This window comes from Oncorhynchus gorbuscha, linkage group LG13 (assembly GCF_021184085.1).
Source record: "Oncorhynchus gorbuscha isolate QuinsamMale2020 ecotype Even-year linkage group LG13, OgorEven_v1.0, whole genome shotgun sequence".
Taxonomy (NCBI): Eukaryota; Metazoa; Chordata; class Actinopteri; order Salmoniformes; family Salmonidae; genus Oncorhynchus; species Oncorhynchus gorbuscha.
Window position 1 is genome coordinate 93761141 of NC_060185.1, and position 26842 is coordinate 93787982.

Genomic DNA, 26842 nt, shown 5'->3' on the forward strand with positions numbered 1-26842 from the left:
GCAGCACCCTGCAATCTGTTCTGCAGCACCCTGCAATCTGTTCTGCAGCACCCTGCAATCTGTTCTGCAGCACCCTGCAATCTGTTCTGCAGCACCCTGCAATCTGTTCTGCAGTACCCTGCAATCTGTTCTGCAGTACCCTGCAATCTGTTCTGCAGTACCTTGCAATCTGTTCTGCAGTACCCTGCAATCTGTTCTGCAGCACCCTGCAACTTTTAAAAGGAAGAACCACAGTGCATTCGGAATGTATTCAGACCCCTTCACTTTTTCCACATTTTGTTACGTTACAGCCTTATTCTAAAATTGATTAAATTGTTTTTTTACCCTCAATTTACACACAATACCCCATAATGACAAAGCAAAAACTTGAGTCTTTTTGGGTATGACGCTACAAGCTTGGCACACCTGTATTTGGAGAGTATCTCCCATTCTTCTCTGCAGATCCTCTCAAGCTCTGTCAGGTTGGATAGGAAGCGTCGCTGCACAGATATTTTCCGGTCTCTCCAGAGATTTTTGCTCGGGTTCAGATCCAGGCTCTGGCTGGGCCACTCAAGGACATTGAGACTTGTCCCGAAGCCAGTCCTGCATTGTCTTGGCTTGTGTGCTTAAGGTCGTTGTTCTGTTGGAGCAGGTTTTATTCAAGGATCTCTGTACTTTGATCCATTCATATTTCCCTCGATCCTGACTAGTCTCCCAGTCCCTGCTGCTGAAAAACATCCCCACAGCATGATGCAGCTACCATCATGCTTCACTGTAGGGATGATGCCAGGTTTCCTCCAGACGTGACGCTTGGCATCCAGGCCAAGTAGTTCAATCTTGGTTTCATCAGACCAGAGAATCTTGTTTCTCATTCAGTTTGGCCAGTTCTTGAAAAGCCTTGGTGGTTCCAAACATCTTCAATTTAAGAATTATGGAGAACACTGTGTTCTTGGGGACCTTAAATGCTGCAGAAATGTTTTGGTACCCTTCCCCAGATCTGTTCCTCGACAGAATCCTGTCTAGGAGCTCTCAGAACAGTTTTTGCTCTGACATGCACTGTCAACTGTGGGACCTTATATAGACAGGTGTGCGCCTTTCCAAATCATGTCCAATCAATTGAATTTACCACAGATGGACTCGAATCAAGTTGTAGAAATATCAAGGAATGGAAACAGGATGCACCAGAGCTCAATTTCAAGTCTCATAGCAAAGGGTCTGAATACTTAAATAATTTATTTATTCCATTTTTAAATAAGCCTGTTTTTTTATTTGACCTTTATTTAACCAGGCAAGTCAGTTAAGAACAAATTCTTATTTTCAATGACGGCCTAGGAACAGTGGGTTAACTGCCTGTTCAGGGGCAGAACGACAGATTTGTACCTTGTCAACTCGGGGGTTACTAGTCCAACGCTCTAACCACTAGGCTACCCTGCCGCCTCTACACTCTAACCACTAGGCTACCCTGCCGCCTCTACACTCTAACCACTAGGCTACCCTGCCGCCTCTACACTCTAACCACTAGGCTACCCTGCCGCCTCTACACTCTAACCACTAGGCTACCCTGCCGCCTCTACACTCTAACCACTAGGCTACCCTGCCGCCTCTACACTCTAACCACTAGGCTCTACACCCCACTGCCCCTGCCGCCTCTACACTCTAACCACTAGGCTACCCTGCCGCCTCTACACTCTACCACTAGGCTACCCTGCCGCCTCTACACTCTAACCACCACTAGGCTACCCTGCCGCCTCTACACTCTAACCACTAGGCTACCCTGCCGCCTCTACACTCTAACCACTAGGCTACCCTGCCGCCTCTAGGCTACCCTGCCGCCTCTCTAACCACTCTAACCACTAGGCTACCCTGCCGCCTACACCACTAGGCTACCCTGCCGCCTCTACCAACCACTAGGCTACACTCTAACCACTAGGCTACCCTGCCGCCTCTACACTCTAACCACTAGGCTACCCTGCCGCCTCTACACTCTAACCACCACTAGGCTACCCTGCCGCCTCTACACTCTAACCACTAGGCTACCCTGCCGCCTCTACACTCTAACCACTAGGCTACCCTGCCACCTCTAACCACTCTAACCACCACTAGGCTACCCTGCCGCCTCTACACTCTAACCACTAGGCTACCCTGCCGCCTCTACCACTCTAACCACTAGGCTACCCTGCCGCCTCTACACTCTAACCACTAACCACTAGGCTACCCTGCCGCCTCTACACTCTAACCACTAGGCTACCCTGCCGCCTCTACCAACCACTAGGCTACCCTGCCGCCTCTACGCTACCCTAACCACCACTAGGCTACCCTGCCGCCTCTACGCTCTAACCACTAGGCTACCCTACCGCCTCTACGCTCTAACCACTAGGCTACCCTGCCGCCTCTACACTCTAACCACTAGGCTACCCTACCGCCCCTGTAACGTAAAATGTTGAACAATTCAAAAGGGTCTGAATACTTTCCGAATGCACCGTAAGAGAACTAAAGGCGACTGCCGTGGCAGAGCTCACTTCAGACCGGTTCTTTATTCATCCGAGTTTGACTGTGACCTCCAGCTTGCTGTTAATAAATCATTATTCATTTAAGATCGACTTGGTGTGTAGAATTTCCATGACATTTAGGCGTCTCGAATGGGATGATTGATTCTGCCTGCAGAGCTCTCCAGTGAGGGTTTGCGAGGAAAACCCGCGCCACATTTTATGAAGCGTGAGGAAATTACCGTCTGACCAAAAGACGATGAGGACCAACCCAGACCAGAACCTTACTGTGAGCTCCCTAGGAGACACATAATCCGTGAACAATTGAGGGACGCTGCGACTGAATTTCATTAAGTCAATTTAAATAAATTTGTATAAAATAGAGAATAAAACTAAACAAAATTAAGGAGGGTACCACTAGTCTTAAGTAATAGTACGAACGGGGCCACCAGAGACTCTGGGTTCGCGCCCAGGCTCTGTCGCAGCCGGTGACACCTGTGGCGGGCCGGACGCAGTGCGCGCTAACCAAGGTTGCCAGGTGCACGGTGTTTCCTCCGACGCGCTGTGTTAAGAAGCAGTGCGGTTTGGTTGGGTTGTGTATCGGAGGATGCATGACTTTAAACCTTAGTCTCTCCCGAGCCCGTACGGGAGTTGTAGCGATGAGACAAGATAGTAGCTACTAAACAATTGGATACCACGAAATTGGGCCGAAAAAGGGGTAAAATTCATATATATATTTTTTTTTAATAAAAAAAAAAAAGTAATAGCACAAGGTGTTATTCTATATGTATGGGATGCGGCGAGACTATAGAGTCTATAGCATCTATGACTTGTGGCAAACCTCTTGAAGGTTAGGAGCGTTCGTCACAAATTAAGTGGTAAACTGTCACCCAATAATGAGAGTTCTTTCGAACAGGACAGTACCTGTGTGTTTGTTTCTCCGTCCTGGTCCACCCAGGCCTTAGGCGAGGTCAAGGATAGCAGGGTTCGGTACACGAATCGGTTCTCGGTAGGTCCAGGTCCAAACGCCAACAGGTAAGTCCAAACAATCCAGCTCATACACGGTAAATCCAGCCAATCTCTATAGTCTCTTTCTCTATTGTTCATAGCTCCTTCCAGCCCTCTCTCTCCCTCTTCCTGGTTTTTCTTGACCCTTTATCTGTTGGTCGGCTCCACCTTCTGAGGGTTCCCCTTGCTTCTAGGACTTGTAGTTTTGGCGGTCGGCCATTTTGTGATCTGTAGTTCTGACAGGGGTGGCCATTTTAGTGATTTAGTTCTGCTCTCACATATCTGCCATTTATCACTCGACCCCCTTCTTTGCCACACAACTCTCCCCCTCGATCCGACCCCCTTTGATTAACCCTACTCTGTTTCCTCTAACCCCACATAACACTTGGTAGGGTTTTCCGTGAGCCCTGCCTTTCTAAGGGCGTCTAACACTGCCTGTACCCGGGGTAAGTGGGATTCCCAATCTGGGCTGTAGATCCCCACGTCATCTAAATAAGCTGCGGCGTATGCTTTGTGCGGTTTTAGGACTTTGTCCATGAGCCGTTGAAAGGTGGCTGGGGCCCCGTGTAAGCCGAATGGCATGACTGTGTATTGAAACAAACCGTCTGGTGTTGCAAAGGCTGTCTTTTCTTTGGCCCTGGGGGTCAAAGGAATTTGCCAGTACCCTTTTGTCAGATCAAGGGTCGTAATGTACCGAGCATTACCAATTTTCTCCAGTAGTTCATCTATTCGGGGCATGGGGTAGGCATCAAACTTGGAATTTCATTTACCTTCCGAAAGTCGTTACAGAAACGCAATGACCCATCGGGCTTGGAGACCATCACAATTGGGCTAGACCACTGTGTGACTCTTCGATCACTCCAGCTGTCAACATTTTCTCAGTCTCTGCTCTAATCGCGGCCCGTCGAGCCTCGGGTACCCGATATGGCCTCATACTCACTTTTCTCCCTGGTAGGGATGTTTGAGCCCGTTTATTAGTTCTGCGCTCACATATCTGCCGACCCCCTTCTTTGCCACAGACTACAGACACAGATACACAAAACTATAGCTACTGTAGACAGTATAGATACTGTAGAATCTATGGTGACTGTAGACTATAGAGGAACCTTTGAAGATACATATGGACATGGAAGGCTAAAGCTAGTCTTCTAGAAAAGACTAGAGCGAGGGCAAATAACAGTACCATGCCCCACTGACAGCTGTCTGTGGGCATTTATTTGGAAGTGTCTACGTGGTCTGCAGCCACTGATAATAGCACAAGGTGTTATTTTATATGTATAGGAAGATACATATGGTGCATAGGAAGTAACGACAAGAGAATCGTTGAAGATGCAAATGGGGTAATAGCAGAGATTACTGAGTGTGTTTGGGAATGTTATGAGATGTGTGAGTCGAAAAGGATGTGTTATTAAGCTGATTGAAATTTGGATAGTAACAAATATTATTTAATGGATGAACACACATTAAAAGAGAAGAGGGACCCAAATCGGATGAAGCATGCTGGATTTTTTTGTTGTCAAAAGCCACATTTTAAACAGTTTAAATGTGGCAGAAGAGAGGCGGGGGGCTATTTCAGACCGGAGGGGGGCCTCAATCCAAGAAAATAGATCCCATCACCCAGAAGATATGCGAGATGATTCCCCAGCAGTTTTCCCCTCTCCATAACCCCTATGACGACGACGGACAACACAACCCACCAATATTTAGTAAGCATAAATAACTGGTAAATATCGATGCCAATAATGCATGTTAAAAGTAACTTTAAAGCTACTTCACTACAATGTTACCATTATGTGGCCCGTTATAGCATGTTGCATAACATCATCATTCATACCAAGGCTGGGCATATCATAAGCCCCAATTCAATTGTTATACAAACTGGGCATGTAAATAGCCTACTAATAATGAGTTTATCATAAAACTCAACGGGATTCTCTAATTATTCTGAGGAACGGTTGTTTTGGTCTCTGCCATGTTATCAGTTCAACCACATGAAGTGGCAGTTTAGAATTAAATCTCCAACCTAAGTTTTTATTTTTTATTAATTGAGCAACAGGCTTAAAATGAAAACTAAAGTTAAATTAGAGGAAGGATTTAATTTAACTAGGATTAATTTAAAACTAGGTTCAACATTTGGTGCAACAAGAGGAATATATAAACCTTGATTTAAGAGTTAATCCACGTTGGTGCAACCCACCCTTGATGCATCAAATGATTGCAGTGTTAGGTTTGTGGTGACAGCTATGAGAACCGTTCCAAACAATCAAGATATGAAGGTTCTCTTCGAGAGACTGCAAACCTCCTGGAACGAGGAGAGATAAGAAGTCTCTAGCTGACATCACTCTCACTCAGGCCCCTGCCTCTCCAGGTCATTTGGTGTGTTTTTCCCTGGGTATGGAGTTGCATGTGCCCTAGACCAAATTCGTGACATCTCTAGACATGTAGTGAACATTGGCAATGCTACTTGAATTGCCCTGAAACAATACTTATGTCCCAGATCACTCTTCTAATATAACTGATCCCACCGAACACATTGCCACTGTAGCTTAAAACTATTCACCACAAAAGGAGTGGAGGCTTGCAACTTGATTGGAATCCCTGTTTGGAAGTGGGGGATCCCAAATTACCAAAATGGGCTGCAGCTTGTGTTTTTTTATTTTTAACTTAGTTTGCCTAATTGTGTTTTTAACATGCTGTGTATGTGTGTGTATTTATGATAGATTCACTCCCGTTAATAGAAGTGGAACCTTTATTATGATGACAGTGTTACCATACTAATTAGATTGTACAACCCAGAATGAAGGGTTTGAAGTGGTGACATGTCTGGTTTTGTGTTGATTTCCCCTTACTTTAAAAGAAGTGTAGAACCTTTTGATTAGAAGCTATAATCTAAATGGCAATTTCCACAAATTTTGGAAATGTTACCAGAATTTTTCAACCCTTTTTTTCCATTGGCCATAAATTGTGTCAGCATACCTGTGTTCTCTGGAGGTGGTCTGGATCCTTCCCCTGCTCCGGGTGCCCTGGAGCCTCTGGGCTGGGGGAACGATTGCTGCCACAGGGTTCCCTGATGGATCAAAAAGCAGAACAGAGAGAACAACGTCAATCAATCACATTGTATTCATATAGTCCTTTAACTGTCTATCCAAAGTTGTCACAAAGTGCTGTACAGTAACCCGGCCGAAGCCTCCAAAGAGCAAGTAGCTGCTTATTGGCAAGGGGAAAAAAGCTCCTCTGTCAGCAGCTATGATCTAAGAGTAACGGCTAGGGGTCCATTTGGGATTAGGGTTACCATATTCACTAGGAACCAAAAGGACCGAAATGGGGACAGACTACCTGAACTAGGAAGAAACACTTATTTTTTTCCCCCCCGCTGATATATTGTGATACGGACCCTTACCGTTGTGAGGGGTGGGAAGTCGCTACGTCCCGGTGGCGCTACGCTGCCGGCAGAAACTGTTGGGTTGGTGGGTATCCTGGGGTGTATTGGCCAGCCGTCCAGCCCTCCTCCTGGAGCCACCTGCACAAAGGGACCACAGTAGGGAGGACTCAGAGGGCCATTCATGGTGCCTGAGGAGGGGTCTGAGGTACGCCTCTCCTGCTGCTGCTGGCCCTACCAGGGAACACAGGGACACACACCTCGGTAACCCCGGTCAGAGCAGAGTAAAGCAGGGCAAGCAGGCAGGTAGAGGAAGCACAGCACCCAGTCACTTGGATCTTATGCAACAGATCTAGTTGATCTACGTCTGGAAATAGGGAGGGGGTTGTTTTCAGGCAGGCAGAGGAATGTTGCACTAGTTTGAGATATAACTGTTGTAAAGCACTGCCCTAGTTGGTGCTCCTCAAACAGAGTGGAAGGAAGTGAAACACAGCACACAGACAGTTTTACTCATCTAAATCCATCCTATTGCTGTCATTACTACAAAAGAGGGTCTAAGTGCTAGGTGAAACTAGACTGATAGGTTTACCACCACAGCCATGTGAAGACAAGCTCCGTCTGTCTGTTGGACTGAGGGATTAGCATTTTAACACCTGTGCAAATTGACTAGGTTCACACCACAGCCATTTGAAGCCAAGCTAAATCTGTTAATAATGGGAGATTAGAAGGGACTGGGGCCCGGTGACTACAGTACCTGTTTATGATGCTGCATCTGTAGTCTCTCCAGCTTGCATCTCTCTGTTCTCTCTCTCTGACACTCGTTCTGGGCCTGGTGAAGCTGAGAAGAACAAACCGACTCAAATTTATGAACACACATCAGGAAAACCCACACATGGGAGGTGGAGGAGATGAGAACCTCCCTATTCAATGCAAAGTGCTGTGAAACAGTCTGTGTCCCAAGTGGCACCCTCTTCCCTATACAGTACACTACTTTTGACCAGGGCCCGTGGCATTGTGCACTACATAGGGAATAGGGTGCCATTTAGGACACAGCAGAAAGCAGCTCCTAACCTGATTGGTGAGGTTGGTCATCTGACCCTGCAGCCTTTCCACCTGTCTCCTCAAGTCCTCCTTTTCCTCGTTCATTCGTTCCCTGTCGCTCCGCTCTTTCCTGAAGTCCTCCTCAAAGATCTTCACCTGAGAGAGTAGATGCAGGATGATTACCTCGGATACTAAGTTGGTGAGTTCAACTTTTTTTCGGAAGACCTGGGACACCAGGTACGTGAATACAACACCTTACCGTGAAATGCTTACTTACAAGCCCTTAACTCTATTTCTTGAAGTGCATTGTTGGTTAAGAAAATGACAAAATAAACCAACAATAACGAGGCATATACACAGGGGATACTGAGTCAATGTGCAGGGGTACAGGTTTCTTCCTAGTATAGAGGTCCTGAATGGCAGGAAGCTTGGCCCCAGTGATGTACTGAGCCGTACGCACTACCCTCTGTAGCGCCTTACAGTCAGATGCTGAGCAGTCGCCATACCAGGCAGTGATGCAACCAGTAAGGATGCTCTTGATGGTGCAGCTGTAGAACTTTGAGGACCCATGCCAATTTTTTTTAATCTCCTGAGGGGGAATAGGCGTTGTCGTGCCCTCTTCATGACTGTCTTGGCACTGCGCTACAGCCCTGTCGATGTGAATGGGGGAGTTGTTCGGTCCTCCTTTTGCTGTAGTCCACGATCAGCTCCTTTGTCTTGCTCACGTTGAGGGAGAGGTTGTTGTCCTGGCACCATACTGCCAGGTCTCTGACCTCCTCCCTATAGGTGGAGTGGGTCTAGGGTTTCTGACATGATGGTGTTGTGAGCCATGTATTTCATGGCTACAGACGTGAGTGCTACGGGGCGGTAGTCATTTAGGCAGGTTACCTTCACATTCTTGGGCACAGAGACTATGGTAGTCTGCTTGAAACATGTAGGTATTACAGACTCTGTCAGGGACAGGTTGAAAATGTCAGTAAAGACACATGCCAGTTGGTCCATGAAATATAGCCAATCACTGAACTGGATCAATTAGATCAGAAAGTGTCTGACTGACCTGTTCCATTAACACTGCTATCTGGGTGAGCAGCTCCTGCCTCCTCAAGTTACTAGGCCCATCACCGTGGTTACCGCTGGCGCCCTGGACCGGTGGCTGCTGGGAGGAGGGGGGAGGGTGCAGGTTCAAGGCCTCCTCTAGAGCCTGAAGGTTGGCATGGGGGAGAGAGAGTAAGTTAGATAACACACACACAACACACACAGAGTGTACACACACACACAGTACTGACCCTGTTGAGGCGTTGTATCTCCTTCTCCTGGTACTCTCTCTGTTTACTGAGGGGCAGCAGCTGATCCTGCAGGTAACGAACCTTCTGCTTCAACTCTGTGGTCTCAGAGTTCAGACACTCCTTCTCCCCCTGAAAACACAACATACAACATTTGGCACAACTCGCTTCAACTCCACTGTTTCAGAGCTCATTCACAGTTTAAACCCAGGCTGAAGGATGTGAAAGTCAGACGACTTCCATGTGTCAGAGACTGGTCAGGTTAAAGTTCACCTGACGGTAACCTAATGGTGACCTATCAATGACGATGAGATCATAGGAAAACATCATCCTGGCATGTTTTTGAAAAAAAGGTCAAATGTCACAGTAGCTGATGTTTTTCTCTTCTTTTCTTCAGTCAATGTGAAAAGCTGTGTCAAGAGGGTTGACGTTTTTCTCCTTTGTCTCTCTCCCTCTCGCTACCACCTCCTCTTCCCTCCCTCCTTTCACCCCTTCGTCCCACTCTCCCCCTCTTCTCCTTTCCCTTCCTCAAACCTGTCTGTTGACCATCTCTCAACGTCAGCAAGACAAAAAGGAGCTGATCGTGGACTAGAGGAAACGGAGGGTGGAGCACATCCCCATTCACATCAACGGGGCAGTAGTGAAGCGGGTCGAAAGTGAAGTTCCTCGGTATCCACATCACTAAGGGGACCTATCATGGTCCGAACACAACACCGTCGTTAAGACGCCTCTTCCCCAGCAGGAGGCTGAAAAGATTTGGCATTAGATCCTCAAAAAATGTTCTACAGCTGCACATTGAGAGCATCTTGACTTGCTACATCACCGCTTGGTATGCCAACCGCTTGGCATCCAATCATAAGGAGTTACACAGGGTAGTGCGTGCATCCCAGTTCGCTCCGCTACCGCACAGCAAGCGGGAACCGGAGCGCCAAGTCTGGGACCAAAAGGCTCCTGTACAGCTTCCATCCCCCAAGACATAAGACTGCTGAACAGCTTCCATCCCCCAAGACATAAGACTGCTGAACAGCTTCCATCCCCCAAGACATAAGACTGCTGAACAGCTTCCATCCCCCAAGACATAAGACTGCTGAACAGCTTCCATCCCCCAAGACATAAGACTGCTGAACAGCTTCCATCCCCCAAGACATAAGACTGCTGAACAGCTTCCATCCCCCAATACATAAGACTGCTGAACAGCTTCCATCCCCCAAGACATAAGACTGCTGAACAGCTTCCATCCCCCAAGACATAAGACTGCTGAACAGCTTCCATCCCCCAAGCCATAAGACTGCTGAACAGCTTCCATCCCCCAAGCCATAAGACTGCTGAACAGCTTCCATCCCCCAAGACATAAGACTGCTGAACAGCTTCCATCCCCCAAGACATAAGACTGCTGAACAGCTTCCATCCCCCCCAAGCCATAAGACTGCTGAACAGCTTCCATCCCCCAAGCCATAAGACTGCTGAACAGCTTCCATCCCCCAAGCCATAAGACTGCTGAACAGCTTCCATCCCCCAAGCCATAAGACTGCTGAACAGCTTCCATCCCCCAAGCCATAAGACTGCTGAACAGCTTCCATCCCCCAAGCCATAAGACTGCTGAACAGCTTCCATCCCCCAAGCCATAAGACTGCTGAACAGCTTCCATCCCCCAAGCCATAAGACTGCTGAACAGTTAGTCAAGTGCAACGGCTCTCTCATGCAACGGCTCTATGTACACTCACTGGACTTTACCTCACCTTTACATAATACACGACACCCACTCTTCTGCTACCATTTATCATCCATCTTGACCTAGTCACTTTAACCTGTCCCTACACCGTCTTCAGGAAGTATTCACACCTTTTGACTTGTCCCGCATTCTGTGGTTTCAGCCTGAATTTAAAATGTATTACATTTAGATTGTTGTCACTGGCCTACACACACACACACACACACACACACACACACACACACACACACACACACACACACACACACACACACACACACGTCTAAGTGGAATTATTATTATTATTTTTTAAACAAATTAAATGAAATATGAAAAGCTGAAATGTATTCAACACATTTGTTATGAGAAGCCTAAATAAGTTGTGTGCTTAATTAAGTTACACGGCTTCTGTGTGCAATAATAGTATTTAACATGATTGTTCTACCGACTACCTCATCTCTGTACCCCACAAATACAGATAATTGCAAAGGATTTCAGTCAAGTTGTGATTCAACCACAAAGACCAGGGAGGTTTTCTAATGTCTTGCTAAGAAGGGCTCCTATTGGTAGACAGGGACAAATAAAAAATGAGACATTGAATATCCCTTTGAGGTGAATTTATTACACTTTGGATGGTGTATCAATACTCCCAGTCACTACAAAGATCCAGGAGTCCTTCCTAACTCAGTTGTCGGAGAGGAAGGAAACCACTCAGGATTTCACCATGAGGTGAAGAGTTTAAATGGCTGTGATTGGAGAAAAATGAGGATGGATCAACAACAGTTACAAGTTACAAAAAAAAGAAGATATATTCCTGTTTGCAACAAGGCACTAAAGCGCGCACGTAACCGCACTGGGTATCACTTTGAAATATCCTTGTTTTTGAAAGAAAAGCATATTTCTTGTCTATTAAAATAACATCAAAATGATCAGAAATACAGTGTAGACATTGTTAATGTTGAAAATGACGATTGTAGCTGGAAATGGCAGCTTTTTTACAGAATATCTACATAGATGTACAGAGGCCCATTGTCAGCAACCATCACTCCTGTGTTCCAATGGCACGTTGTGTCAACTAATCCAAGTTTATAATTGTAAAAGGCTAATTGATCATTTGAAAACCATTTTGCAATTATGTTAGCACAGCTGAAAACTGTTGTTCTGATTAAAGAAGCAATTAAACTGGAATTCTTTAGACTAGTTGAGTATCGGGAGCAACAGCATGTGTGGGTCAAATCAAATCAAATTTGATTCGATTACAGAATCAAAATGGTCAGAAACAAAGAATTTTCATCTAAAACTCGTCAGTCTATTCTTGTTCTGAGAAATGAAGGCAATTTCATGTGAGAAATTGCCAAGAAATTCTAGATCTCGTACAACGCTGTGTACTACTCCCTTAAAAGAACAGCGCAAACTGTCTCTAACCAGAATAGAAAGAGGAGTGGGAGGCTCCTGGTGCACAACTGAGCAAGAGGACAAGTACATTACAGTGTCTAGTTTGAGAAACCGACGCCTCACAAGTTTTCAACTGCCAGCTTCATTAAATAGTACCCGCAAAACACCAGTCTCAACATCAACAGTGAAGAGGCGACTCCGGGATGCTGGCCTCCTAGGCAGAGTTCCTCTGTCCAGTGCTCTTTTGCCCATCTTAATATTTTATTTTTATTGGCCAGTCTGAGATATCGTTTTTTCTTTGCAGCTCTGCCTAGAAGGCCAGCATCCCGGAGTCGAAGGGCTATATAAATACATTTGATTTGACTTAGGTTGGAGACATTAAGTCAAATTTTTCAACCACTTTTTGACCCTCAAATTACGTCACTTCCCGTGAATCGCAGAAAAGCTGAAATTCGATGTTCTGCAAGGCCAGACCAGGGGACATTGGCTATTCTATAATCCAAAAGGGATAACGAACAACAGCCTGATTCATGAAAGGACAGAACCACTGGAGCTAGTCGTTTAACAAATGACGCTGATAGACCAGGGGAGAGTGACTGTCACTTCTCATTGAAGCCATGAACTACCAGCCTTCCCATGGTACTGTTGGCATAGTTTTCAGAAAACAGAATCCCCATTATAGTGAATGGGAAAACAGCTATTCGTGGTCAATCTTGAGAGAATCATGTTTTTTATTATTTTATAAATATATAAAATAACTGCACACAGAAGTTACAAGGATAATCCAGTTGCTACTGGTAGCCTAGCAATACCTCGCTCGGCCCTCAACTTGAGATAATCAATGAGAGTGGGTAGCACTGAGCTAGCCCACAACGTCACTTCCTGGTGTAGCTTAATCTGTGCATGTTATGTCGACATAAATCGATGACTTCCTTGGCTTCAAATGCACTATTGAGTCCATTCATATACAGTCATTGTGACAAACAGACAGGTGAGACACTCAATGGACCGTGGCTGAGTGGGCTGGAGCAGTTCTCCTCCACACTGACACGCACGTGTTCACAGCAGTGAGGACCGCACTCACCAACACACACACACACACAAAATGTTGTTGTGTTTGTATAAGTCTTGAGAACATTGTTGGGTCTATACTAGGTTTCTGTCTGTTCTCACCTGTACGTTGTTGGGTCTGTACTAGGTTTCTGTCTGTTCTCACCTGTACGTTGTTGGGTCTGTACTAGGTTTCTGTCTGTTCTCACCTGTACGTTGTTGGGTCTGTACTAGGTTTCTGTCTGTTCTCACCTGTACGTTGTTGGGTCTGTACTAGGTTTCTGTCTGTTCTCACCTGTATGTTGTTGGGTCTATACTAGGTTTCTGTCTGTTCTCACCTGTACGTTGTTGAGTCTATACTAGGTTTCTGTCTGTTCTCACCTGTACGTTGTTGGGTCTGTACTAGGTTTCTGTCTGTTCTCACCTGTACGTTGTTGGGTCTGTACTAGGTTTCTGTCTGTTCTCACCTGTACGTTGTTGGGTCTGTACTAGGTTTCTGTCTGTTCTCACCTGTACGTTGTTGGGTCTGTACTAGGTTTCTGTCTGTTCTCACCTGTACGTTCTCAATCTTTGACTTGGCGAGCAGCAACTTCTTATCGTAATCCCGCTGCCTCTGTTCTCGCTCCGCCTCCAGCTCCTGCACGGCCTTCTGGGAGTCCGCCAGCCGCTGACGCAGGTCTGTGATCTGATGTTTTTTTCAAACAGTTTTAAAAACAGGGGAGTATTGGTGTCTTTTCAATGAGACAAACAGGTCAACATTTTATATAGAGATGATTGGAGTAGCAGAGAAACTGTGTTAGAGCAGGTCTATGCAGTTACACAGGCGCGGCCGGGTAGCCTAATGGTTAGAGCGTTGGACTAGTAACCGGAAGGTTGCAAGTTCAAACCCCCTAGCTGACAAGGTACAAAAAAAGGTCTGAAAATGTAAGGTTTCTGTTTATACATTTGCCCCCCCCACAAAAAAAACCTGTTTTTGCTTTGTCATTATGGGATAGTGTGGAGATTCAAAAACAAACGAATAATAAGGCAAGGGGTCTGAAAACTTTACGAATGATGTGTAAACACTGCATAGTCAACAAGACTGTACCTCGGGTCACTATGTGTAAACAAGACTGTACCTCGGGTCACTATGTGTAAACAAGACTGTACCTCGGGTCACTATGTGTAAACAAGACTGTACCTCGGGTCACTATGTGTAAACAAGACTGTACCTCGGGTCACTATGTGTAAACAAGACTGTACCTCGGGTCACTATGTGTAAACAAGACTGTACCTCGGGTCACTAATGTCATTTCCATCAAGTTACTATGAGTGTTTTCAGATAATCTCTTCTGTATTCCGTGTGTGTGTGTGTGTGTGTGTGTGTGTGTGTGAGATAACGAACCTTCTGTTCAAACTGTGACTTCATCGAGTTCCACTGGACATCCCACTGCTTGTTCACTTCCAGTACCTGTCATCATCATCATCATCATCATCATTACCACAACGGAAATATGACTGAAACCAATATGTCATTTATACATTTTTCACAGACTTCCCAACAACGAAACAGGACACCTAAGCAAGGGGGGTTTCAAAATGGCACCTTATTTCCTATATAGTGCACTACTATGTATGGACCCTGGTGAAAAGTAGTGCACTATAAAGAGAATAGGGTGTCATTTGATCTGCATCCAGAAATGTTTTGTTTTCTCTCACAAAGACCTTTCCACGTGGAAAGAGGACAGCTGATGTAATGTTGAGAGGGACTCACATCTTTCCTCTGCTTCTCTAGAAGCTTGATCTTCTTCTCGTATGCCTCTGGGTCACAGGGCTTGGCCGGGGCTTTCTCCTTCTCTGTGGTATTCCCATTCTGCTGTAGGTTAGTGATATAAAACATGGCGATTTTTAAAAAGGAACAATGCACTCAAACTATTTTTGGTTTGTCCCTTGTTGATACATTCCCAAAATGTTTTTATTTTATTTTTTCATGTCAGCAATCACATTGTAAAGAGACGGCCCAGTACATCCCCAGGGCCAAGCTGCCTGCCATCCAGGACCTCTATACCAGGCGGTGTCAGAGGAAGGCCCTATAGAGGGTAATATGTACAGCCCAGTACATCCCCAGGGCAAAGCTGCCTGCCATCCAGGACCTCTATACCAGGCGGTGTCAGAGGAAGGCCCTATAGAGGGTAGTATGTACAGCCCAGTACATCCCCAGGGCCAAGCTGCCTGCCATCCAGGACCATCCAGGACCCTCATCCCCAGGGCCAAGCTGCCTGCCATCCAGGACCTATGTCAGAGGAAGACCCTACCAGGCGGGACCTGTGTCAGAGGAAGGCCCTATAGAGGGTAGTATGTACAGCCCAGTACATCCCCAGGGCCAAGCTGCCTGCCATCCAGGACCTCTATACCAGGCGGTGTCAGAGGAAGGCCCTATAGAGGGTAGTATGTACAGCCCAGTACATCCCCGGGGCCAAGCTTCCTGACATCCAGGACCTCTATACCAGGCGGTGTCAGAGGAAGGCCCTAAAAATTGTCAAAGACTCCAGCCACCCCAGTCACAGACTGTTCTCTCTGCTACCGTAAGGCAAGTGGTACCGGAGTGCCAAGTCTAGGTCCAAGAGGCTTCTAAACAGCTTCTGCCCCCAAGACCATAAGACCCCTGAACACCAAATCAAAAGGCAACCCAGACTATTTGCATTGCCTCCGCCCCACCCTCTCTCTTTTACACTGCTGCTACTCTTATCATCTGTGCATACACTTTAATAACTACCTATACATCCTTCACAGACCCCACTCTACAACAGGACAGGGCTATGAAACATCCTTCACAGAGCCCACTCTGCAACAGGACAGGGCTATGAAACATCCTTCACAGAGCCCACTCTGCAACAGGACAGGGCTATGAAACATCCTTCACAGAGCCCACTCTGCAACAGGACAGGGCTATGAAACATCCTTCACAGAGCCCACTCTGCAACAGGACAGGGCTATGAAACATCCTTCACAGAGCCCACTCTGCAACAGGACAGGGCTATGAAACATCCTTCACAGAGCCCACTCTGCAACAGGACAGGGCTATGAATCATCCTTCACAGAGCCCACTCTGCAACAGGACAGGGCTATGAAACATCCTTCACAGAGCCCACTCTGCAACAGGACAGGGCTATGAAACATCCTTCACAGAGCCCATTCTGCAACAGGACAGGGCTATGAAACATCCTTCACAGAGCCCACTCTACTACTACAGATCACCATTTATACATGTCTTGAATAAAACAAAACAAAACTATATATTTTTTATTTAAAAAATTGCAAGAAAGACCTGGGAAGTCGCTCACAGACATTCTACACGGACCAATGAGACAATATGAGAAATATCACACACCAACAGTACAGTAGTACTTGGAAGTACTACAACGTGATATGAAAATGGGGAAGTCAGTCACATCCTCCTACTGTACAGTACGTGAGGATGAAGTAAACATGTTAACTACTCCACTACTGTGATGCCTGGCAATGGTCTGACTCATACTGACAACACCCAATATGGAAACTACAGGATTTACTGTAACAACACACATCCTGAAATGATGCTGTGGCTTCCTAGACATGTATGCTGATCCATTTCCCCCTCTCTCTCCCAGCTTTTACTCATCTGAAGCAGACAGGTGCCCTTCCATCCATTCTGCCACAGGATATCCATACCTTCTGTGGTGTGCTGACCTCCATCTTGGATCTAACGCTGGCAGTTTCCTCTTTCACCACGTCTTCTTTGGCTTCTGGCTGCCCCTCGCTCTCTGCCGCGGTCTCTCCTGCTCCCGTTACCAGCTCTTTCAGCTTCAGGTTCTCCTGTCTGCAGTGACCAGACAGTGAAAACAGGGTTAGTGTTACTGGGCAGTTACAGAGACATCCAGAATATATATCCCAGTGTTTAGTAGAGTAATGTGCAGCTTGGCAGAGCCCCAGGACATCCTCTGGAAGACCCCACTGAGGTAGGGAGAATATTAGGGCAATTCCTAAATCATCAAAAACGATAGACTTTGACCAACTGTCACTTCACTTGAAGCTCTGTAGTCACTGGACAGAGATTCATCGTTAAAAAGAAAAGCCCACTCACTGTTTACCGAATACCAAGTGTTTATTGCCTTTATTTAAACTCAAACAAAGTCCTAAACTTCACGTGGGAGCAGAAAACAGCAAAGTCAACATTCAGTTTAAATTCACAATAATAAACTCAAACGCCTCCTCTCCCCTGGGGAGCAAGAAGTCCAACTGAATCCACAGAAAATACAACTCACCTCAGTAGTTCCAAGTCTCCGTTTCTGTACTGAAGGTCTTCCTCCATCTTCTTTCTCAGCTCGTTGTTCTCTTGTCTGAGCTGCTCACAAAGAGTCTAGACAAACAGAGGGACACGCATTAGTGAGACAGTACTCTCCGCCTGTACCATGTCACACACCATTCCCCCTGAGCGAGGCAGTCCTGTTCGGTTCCTCCACTTCCTTCCCCATCAGATTATATCATATCCACCATCCTCATCGTGGGCAAATCGATGGTGAGAGACTTTGGCCTCCCTTCTCCCCACTGTTCCAGCCAATTACTTTAATATTGGCACCATAGTCACTCACTCTCTGCCCCGATGTCGCGCTACAGAAGGGGTTCGGACCGTTACAGCCCCGATGTCGCGCTACAGAAGGGGTTCGGACCATTACAGCCCCGATGTCGCGCTACAGAAGGGGTTCGGACCATTACAGCCCCGATGTCGCGCTACAGAAGGGGTTCGGACCGTTACAGCCCCGATGTCGTGCTACAGAAGGGGTTCGGACCATTACAGCCCCGATGTCGCGCTACAGAAGGGGTTCGGACCGTTACAGCCCCGATGTCGCGCTACAGAAGGGGTTCGGACCATTACAGCCCCGATGTCGCGCTACAGAAGGGGTTCAGACCGTTACAGCCCCAATGTCGCGCTACAGAAGGGGTTCAGACCGTTACAGCCCCGATGTCGCACTATAGAAGGGGTTCGGACCGTTACAGCCCCAATGTCGCGCTACAGAAGGGGTTCAGACCGTTACAGCCCCGATGTCGCGCTACAGAAGGGGTTCGGACCATTACAGCCCCGATGTCGCGCTACAGAAGGGGTTCGGACCGTTACAGCCCCGATGTCGCGCTACAGAAGGGGTTCGGACCGTTACAGCCCCGATGTCGTGCTACAGAAGGGGTTCGGACCGTTACAGCCCCGATGTCGTGCTACAGAAGGGGTTCGGACCGTTACAGCCCCGATGTCGCGCTACAGAAGGGGTTCGGACCGTTACAGCCCCGATGTCGCGCTACAGAAGGGGTTCGGACCGTTACAGCCCCGATGTACAGTCCCGATGTCGCGCTACAGAAGGGGTTCGGACCGTTACAGCCCCGATGTCGCACTATAGAAGGGGTTCGGACCGTTACAGCCCCGATGTCGCGCTACAGAAGGGGTTCGGACCATTACAGCCCCGATGTCGCGCTACAGAAGGGGTTCGGACCGTTACAGCCCCGATGTCGTGCTACAGAAGGGGTTCGGACCGTTACAGTCCCGATGTCGCGCTACAGAAGGGGTTCGGACCGTTACAGCCCCGATGTCGCGCTATAGAAGGGGTTCGGACCGTTACAGCCCCGATGTCGCGCTACAGAAGGGGTTCGGACCGTTACAGCCCCGATGTCGCGCTACAGAAGGGGTTCGGACCGTTACAGCCCCGATTGTCGCGCTACAGAAGGGGTTCGGACCGTTACAGCCCCGATGTCGCGCTACAGAAGGGGTTCGGACAGGAATGTCTCATTTGTGACCATAACCGCAGTGTTTCAAGGATTACCTCAAACATAGCCAACTGCTTAAGAGACTGACGGTGTGAGTTTGGTAGCGTTCCAGTCCTCCCGGTCATAATAAGCAGCAGAGGACATGGAAATCCTATTACAGGGCCGTCTGAAAGTATTCTGACCCCTTGACTTCTTCCACGTTGTACATGTTGGTGGCAGCATCGTCCTGTGGGGAAGATTTTCAGCGGGAGGAACAGGCAGACTTAAGCTTGGCACACCTGTATTTGGAGAGTTTCTCCCATTCTTCTCTGCAGATCCTCAAGCTCTGCCACGTTGGATGGGGAGCATCGCTGCACAGCAATTTTCAGGTCTCTCCAGAGATGTTCGATTGGGTTCAAGTCTGGGGTCTGGATGGTCCACTCATAGACATTCAGAGACTTGTCCTGTAGCCACTCCTGCATTGTCTTGGCTGTGTGTTTAGGGTCATTGTCCTGTTGGAAGGTGAACCTTCGCCCCAGTCAGTGCTCTGGAGCAGTTTTTAATCAAGCATCTCTGTACTTTTCTCCGTTCATCTTTCCCTCGATCCTAACTAGTCTCCTAGTCCCTGCTGCTGAGAAACATCCCCACGGCATGATGCTGCCACCACCATGCTTCACCGTAGGGATAGTGCCAGGTTTCCTCCAGATGTGACACTTGGCATTCATGGCCAAAGACCTTGGTTTCATCAGACCAGATAATCTTGTTTCTCAAGGTCTGTCCATGATAAGGCATTACTGACTTCTTGTCATCCAACTTAACCAGACAGGTCCTACAAGACACCTACACTTCTGCCCAGCTGTGGGGTCATGTGTAGTTTCACCTGGACTACTGCCCAGCTGTGTGGTCATGTGTAGTTTCACCTGGACTTCTGCCCAGCTGTGGGGTCATGTGTAGTTTCACCTGGACTACTGCCCAGCTGTGGGGTCATGTGTAGTTTCACCTGGACTACTGCCTAGTTGTGGGGTGGTCATGGACTACTGCCCAGCTTTCACCTGGACTACTGCCCAGCTGTGGGGTCATGTGTAGTTTCACCTGGACTACTGCCCAGCTGTGTGGTCATGGACTACTGCCCAGCTGTGTGGTCATGGCTAAGAAGAACATAGGAAAATTACAGTCGGTCCAGAACAGATCAGCACTTCGATGTAAATGTAGGGCGAATGTCAGTTGCATGCATGTCAAGCTCTCCGGGCTCAAAGTTGAGGAGAGATGGCCTGCATCACTGTTGGTCTTTGTGCGAGATGTGGAAGGAACCAAACCGTCCGTTCAAGCAGTTGGTACACTGTTTCGGGACACTCGTCAGTACCAAGCCATGCAGCCAGATGGTCCTGTACAAAGGCTGGGAAAGGCAGTGGTAAACAGAGCCATGACGACATGGAACTCTGCCACTCCAGTTAACTCAAGTTAGCATTGAAACCAGATTAAAAAGAACACTTCACGGAACGACGGGGACTGTCACGTGACATTGAAAAATATATATGCATTGTATTTTTAATTATATTGTGCATATTCTGTATTTTATATGTAGGTGTTGTGTTTCCTATTTGGACCCCAGGAAGAGTATGGTTTTGCAACATCATTTGGTTCAGCATCGGGAATGACAAACACACAATTGTTATTCGCTATACAGGTGACATGCTGAATTTCTAGTTTTCAAAATATACCTGTGTGGACACAAGCCTGTTAACTTCTCTGCCTGCCTAGCCATTTGGTCTACCTGCCTGGCTTTCTCCCAAGCTGCCCCTCTCCCCTGTCAGTTACCTGGAGGAGGGAGGTCCTCTGCTCGTTCTTCTGGACCTTGGAGGAGAGGTGGTGGAACTCGACGGCCATGCGTCCCAGGTGGGCTAGGAGCTGGTTGGGGTTGGACGCCTCAGCAAAGATACTGAAGGAGCTTTCTAGACGCTGTAGCTGGCTGGTTAACTCCTGGTTCTCCGGAGGAAGCTGTCCTGCTCCTGCACCAGCCTGGAGATCAAATCAAACTTTATTTATATAGCAACTCCAAAACAATACATTTCTAGACAAATATGAAATTAAGATAGATCAAAGAAGAGAGATAAACAATAGTAAAACAACAGAGGACCTGAGACCGACACCAAGAAGACTGACTCAGGACTGTCAGAGCCACCGTACCACCCTACTGACAGGACAGGACTGTCAGAGCCTCCGTACCACCATACTGACAGGACTGTCAGAGCCACCGTACCACCATACTGACAGGACTGTCAGAGCCACCGTACCACCATACTGACAGGACTGTCAGAGCCTCCGTACCACCATACTGACAGGACAGGACTGTCAGAGCCTCCGTACCACCATACTGACAGGACAGGACTGTCAGAGCCTCCGTACCACCATACTGACAGGACTGTCAGAGCCTCCGTACCACCATACTGACAGGACTGTCAGAGCCTCCGTACCACCATACTGACAGGACTGTCAGAGCCTCCGTACCACCATACTGACAGGACTGTCAGAGCCTCCGTACCACCATACTGACAGGACTGTCAGAGCCTCCCATACTGACTGACAGGACTGTCAGAGCCACCGTACCACCATACTGACAGGACTGTCAGAGCCTTCGTACCACCATACTGACAGGACAAGACTGTCAGAGCCTTCGACAGGACAGGAATGTCAGAGCCTCCGTACCACCATACTGACAGGACTGGACTGTCAGAGCCACCGTACCACCATACTGACAGGACAGGACTGTCAGAGCCTCCGTACCACCATACTGACAGGACAGGACTGTCAGAGCCTTCGTACCACCATACTGACAGGACAGGAATGTCAGAGCCTCCGTACCACCATACTGACAGGACTGGACTGTCAGAGCCACCGTACCACCATACTGACAGGACAGGACTGTCAGAGCCTCCGTACCACCATACTGACAGGACAGGACTGTCAGAGCCTCCGTACCACCATACTGACAGGACTGTCAGAGCCTCCGTACCACCATACTGACAGGACTGTCAGAGCCCCCGTACCACCATACTGACAGGACTGTAAGAGCCTCCGTACCACCCTACTGACAGGACACGACTGTCAGAGCCCCCGTACCACCCTACTGACAGGACAGGACTGTCATAGCCTCCGTACCACTATACTGACAGGACTGTCAGAGCCTCCGTACCACCATACTGACAGGACTGTCAGAGCCTCCGTACCACCATACTGACAGGACTGTCAGAACCCCCGTACCACCATACTGACAGGACAGGACTGTCAGAGCCTCCGTACCACCATACTGACAGGACAAGACTGTCAGAGCCTCCGTACCACCATACTGACAGGACTGTCAGAGCCCCGTACCACCATACTGACAGGACTGTAAGAGCCTCCGTACCACCATACTGACAGGACTGTAAGAGCCTCCGTACCACCATACTGACAGGACTGTAAGAGCCTCCGTACCACCATACTGACAGGACAGGACTGTAAGAGCCTCCGTACCACCCTACTGACAGGACACGACTGTCAGAGCCTCCGTACCACCATACTGACAGGACTGTCAGAGCCTCCGTACCACCATACTGACAGGACTGTCAGAGCCCCGTACCACCATACTGACAGGACACGACTGTCAGAGCCTCCGTACCACCATACTGACAGGACTGTCAGAGCCCCCGGATACTGACAGGACTGTAAGAGCCTCCGTACCACCCTACTGACAGGACTGTCAGAGCCCCCGTACCACCATACTGACAGGACTGTCAGAGCCCCCGTACCACCATACTGACAGGACACGACTGTCAGAGCCTCCGTACCACCATACTGACAGGACTGTCAGAGCCTCCGTACCACCATACTGACAGGACTGTCAGAGCCTCCGTACCACCATACTGACAGGACTGTCAGAGCCTCCGTACCACCATACTGACAGGACTGTCAGAGCCTCCGTACCACCATACTGACAGGACAGGACTGTCAGAGCCTCCGTACCACCATACTGACAGGACAGGACTGTCAGAGCCTCCGTACCACCATACTGACAGGACAGGACTGTCAGAGCCTCCGTACCACCATACTGACAGGACAGGACTGTCAGAGCCTCCGTACCACCATACTGACAGGACAGGACTGTCAGAGCCTCCGTACCACCATACTGACAGGACAGGACTGTCAGAGCCTCCGTACCACCATACTGACAGGACAGGACTGTCAGAGCCTCCGTACCACCATACTGACAGGACAGGACTGTCAGAGCCTCCGTACCACCATACTGACAGGACAGGACTGTCAGAGCCTCCGTACCACCATACTGACAGGACAGGACTGTCAGAGCCTCCGTACCACCATACTGACAGGACAGGACTGTCAGAGCCGCCGTACCACCATACTGACAGGGCAGGACTGTAAGAGCCTCCGTACCACCCTACTCACAGGACTGTAAGAGCCTCCGTACCACCATACTGACAGGACACGACTGTCAGAGCCTCCGTACCACCCTACTGACAGGACACGACTGTCAGAGCCTCCGTACCACCATACTGACAGGACTGTAAGAGCCTCCGTACCACCATACTGACAGGACACGACTGTCAGAGCCTCCGTACCACCATACTGACAGGACACGACTGTCAGAGCCTCCGTACCACCATACTGACACGACTGTCAGAGCCTCCGTACCACCCTACTGACAGGACTGTCAGAGCCTCCGTACCACCCTACTGACAGGACTGTCAGAGCCTCCGTACCACCCTACTGACAGGACTGTCAGAGCCTCCGTACCACCCTACTGACAGGACTGTCAGACCCTACTGACAGGACTGTCAGAGCCTCCGTACCACCCTACTGACAGGACTGTCAGAGCCTCCGTACAGGACTGTCAGAGCCACCCTACTGACAGGACTGTCAGAGCCTCCGTACCACCCTACTGACAGGACTGTCAGAGCCTCCGTACCACCCTACTGACAGGACAGGACTGTAAGAGCCTCCGTACCACCATACTGACTGGCTACTAATCAAGTCATGTCAAAACACAACAGATTTCTCTCTCCAGCTTTGTGGATACTAGATGTATAAACATTAATAATAAATAAATAAAGAAAATAATAAAAGCTCAGTGTATAGCCTTGAGGAAATACGTCCTAGTTTCCTATCCTTTGGGTGATGAGGCATATATCATTGACGGTCATATGCCTTGTGACTCTATACCACATCTGTCCGGAATATTCTGTGACTGATATTATTCCCTGTCAATCATTCCCTAACAGCAGGTGTGTGTGTGTGTGTGTGTAGTCAGTAATAATCGTGGACATTCCCTGTGGTGACGACTCATGTTGAGCTCCCAGTATTGAGTTAGTTAGCGGTTGACTCACAACAAAAAGAGACGGAGAAGTTCCTGATATGGGAGAAATGACCAGAGAGAACAGAGAACTAAGGAAATGAAACTCGAGGAGCTGCTTTCAAGCTCTTACATTCATCACCAGGTATGTTTTAACTGTGTCGACTAGAAGTTATGACATATACACACATATACACAGTGCATTTGGAAAGTACTCAGACCCCTTGGGTTTTTTCCACATTTTGTTAGGTTACAGCCTTATTCCTCAAATCAATCTTCACACAATATCCCATAACGACAGAGCAAAAACAGGATTGTAGAAATGTTTGCAAATTTATAAAGCAATTAAACTGAAATATCACGTTTACTTAAGTATTCAGACTCTTTCTTCCGGTACTTTGTTGAAGTACCTTTGGCAGCGATTACAGCCTCGAGTCTTCTTGGGTATGACGCTACAAGCTTGGCACACCTGTATTTGGAGAGTTTCTCCCATTCTTCTCTGCAGATCCTCTTAAGCTCTGTCAGATTTGACGGGGAGCGTCGCTGCAAAGCTATTTTCAGGTCTCTCCAGAGATGTTCGATCAGGTTTAAGTCTGGGCTCTGGCTGGGCCACTCAAGGACATTCAGAGACGTATCCAGAAGCCACTTCAGTGTTGTCTTGGCTGTGTGCTTAGGGTCGTTGTCCTGTTGGAAGACGAACCTTCGCCCGCAGTCTAAGGTCCAGAGCAGGTTTTCATCAAGGAGAGAATGTTGTTTCTCTGACGAGTGGCTTCAGAGGTCTGACAAAGGTCTGATTGGTGGAGTGCTCCACCAATCAGACCTTTGTGGTAGAGTGCTGCAGAGATGTGCCTTTCCAAATCATGTCCAATGAATTGAATTTACCACAGGTGGACTCCAATCAAGTTGTAGAAACATCTCAAGGATGATCAATGGAAACAGGATGCACCTGAGCTCAATTTTGAGTCTCATCGCAAAGGGTCTGAATATGTATGTAAATAACATGTTTATTTTTTTAAATACATTTACAAAAATGTCTAAATTCCTGTTTTCGCTTTGTCATTAGGTGGTATTGTGTATAGATTGCTGAGGATTTTTATTTATTTCACCTATTTTAGAATAAGTCTGTAACTGAAGGCACTGAATATACACATATTACAATCTTGCTGAATGTGATCCTTCTAGACACAAACAGTTACATTGATTGGTTCTGAATGTAGGCTACACACACACACACACACACACACACACACACACACACACACACACACACACACACACACACACACACACACACACACACACACACACACACACACACACACACACCTTTATAGATGAAACTGAATCTATTACATAAAGAACCTGGATCGTTTCCAAACATCCCATTTGAGCCCCGTTATTGTTAGCTAGCCCCGTGTGAAAATTGGTACTTACCGTCTGGGTATCGGAGGTCTTCTCCATATTCACCACCTCAAACTCTGACAAACCTTCCTAGAAGCACCAAACAGGACAATGACAAACTGTAAATAGATCCAGACTGAACTTCTGGATGGCATTTTTAATGTCTCTGCGTCCAGTGAGAAGGATAGTTAGAGGTAGTTTGGCGAGCCAATGCTAACTAGCATTAGCACAACGGCACTGGAAGTCTATGAGAACAGCTAGCATGCTGTGCTAACGCTAGTTAGAAACTTCCTTCAAACTACACGTGGATAACATTTTTGTCTCTACGAGTTCGCCTGTAACCCTTTAACACTAGAACAGATAAAGCAGTCATTTTGATGAATTTGAATGCTCATGAATTTGATTTATGTCTCTGCCACTTTGTAAGTCTTGCCCCGCTCTGTCCTTGATTTTTCCTAAATAAGTTTATAACACTGTCGGTGTTAGAATCGTAATATCACAAACAAAACGAGAGTTATAAGCAGTTACAGGAGGGCATGTCATTTTAATGGTTTTCCCCAGTCGCCCCTACTTCTCCCAACAGTTTTTTTTATTTATTTCACCTTTATTTAACCAGGTAGGCTAGTTGAGAACAAGTTCTCATTTACAACTGCGACCTGGCCAAGATAAAGCATAGCAGTGTCAACAGACAACAGCAGAGTTACACATGGAGTAAACAATAAACAAGTCAATAACACAGTAGAAAAAAAGAAAAGAGTCTACATTATGTGCAAAAGGCATGAGGAGGTAGGCGAATAATTACAATTTTGCAGATTAACACTGGAGTGATAAATGATCAAAAGGTCGTGTACAGGTAGAGATATTGGTGTGCAAAAAAGCAGAAAAGTAAATAAATAAAAACAGTATGGGGCTGAGGTAGGTAAATTGGGTGGGCTATTTACCGATAGACTATGTACAGCTGCAGCGATCAGTTAGCTGCTCAGATAGCAGATGTTTGAAGTTGGTGAGGGA

At 47.5% G+C, this 26842-nt stretch overlaps 1 protein-coding gene across 7 annotated transcripts in view; it reads right to left on the bottom strand.

Moving 5' to 3' along the window:
- LOC123993740 (TNFAIP3-interacting protein 1-like) overlaps nucleotides 1-26842 on the bottom strand; it is a 39029-nt gene that overhangs the window by 3559 nt on the left and 8628 nt on the right. For 2 of the 7 annotated variants that reach the window (XM_046296182.1, XM_046296177.1), the window contains 13 exons: nucleotides 25865-25921; nucleotides 20902-21102; nucleotides 17616-17710; nucleotides 17023-17170; nucleotides 15086-15187; nucleotides 14717-14782; nucleotides 13886-14017; nucleotides 9180-9308; nucleotides 8951-9094; nucleotides 7924-8049; nucleotides 7607-7690; nucleotides 6868-7086; nucleotides 6450-6540 (listed from right to left, as the gene is read on the bottom strand). In XM_046296182.1, the coding sequence (XP_046152138.1) occupies nucleotides 6450-6540; nucleotides 6868-7086; nucleotides 7607-7690; nucleotides 7924-8049; nucleotides 8951-9094; nucleotides 9180-9308; nucleotides 13886-14017; nucleotides 14717-14782; nucleotides 15086-15187; nucleotides 17023-17170; nucleotides 17616-17710; nucleotides 20902-21102; nucleotides 25865-25921 (1594 nt within the window). The remainder of the gene's footprint in view (nucleotides 1-6449; nucleotides 6541-6867; nucleotides 7087-7606; nucleotides 7691-7923; nucleotides 8050-8950; nucleotides 9095-9179; nucleotides 9309-13885; nucleotides 14018-14716; nucleotides 14783-15085; nucleotides 15188-17022; nucleotides 17171-17615; nucleotides 17711-20901; nucleotides 21103-25864; nucleotides 25922-26842) is intronic. The other 5 variants (XM_046296179.1, XM_046296178.1, XM_046296183.1 and 2 more) reach the window with 5 other exon arrangements.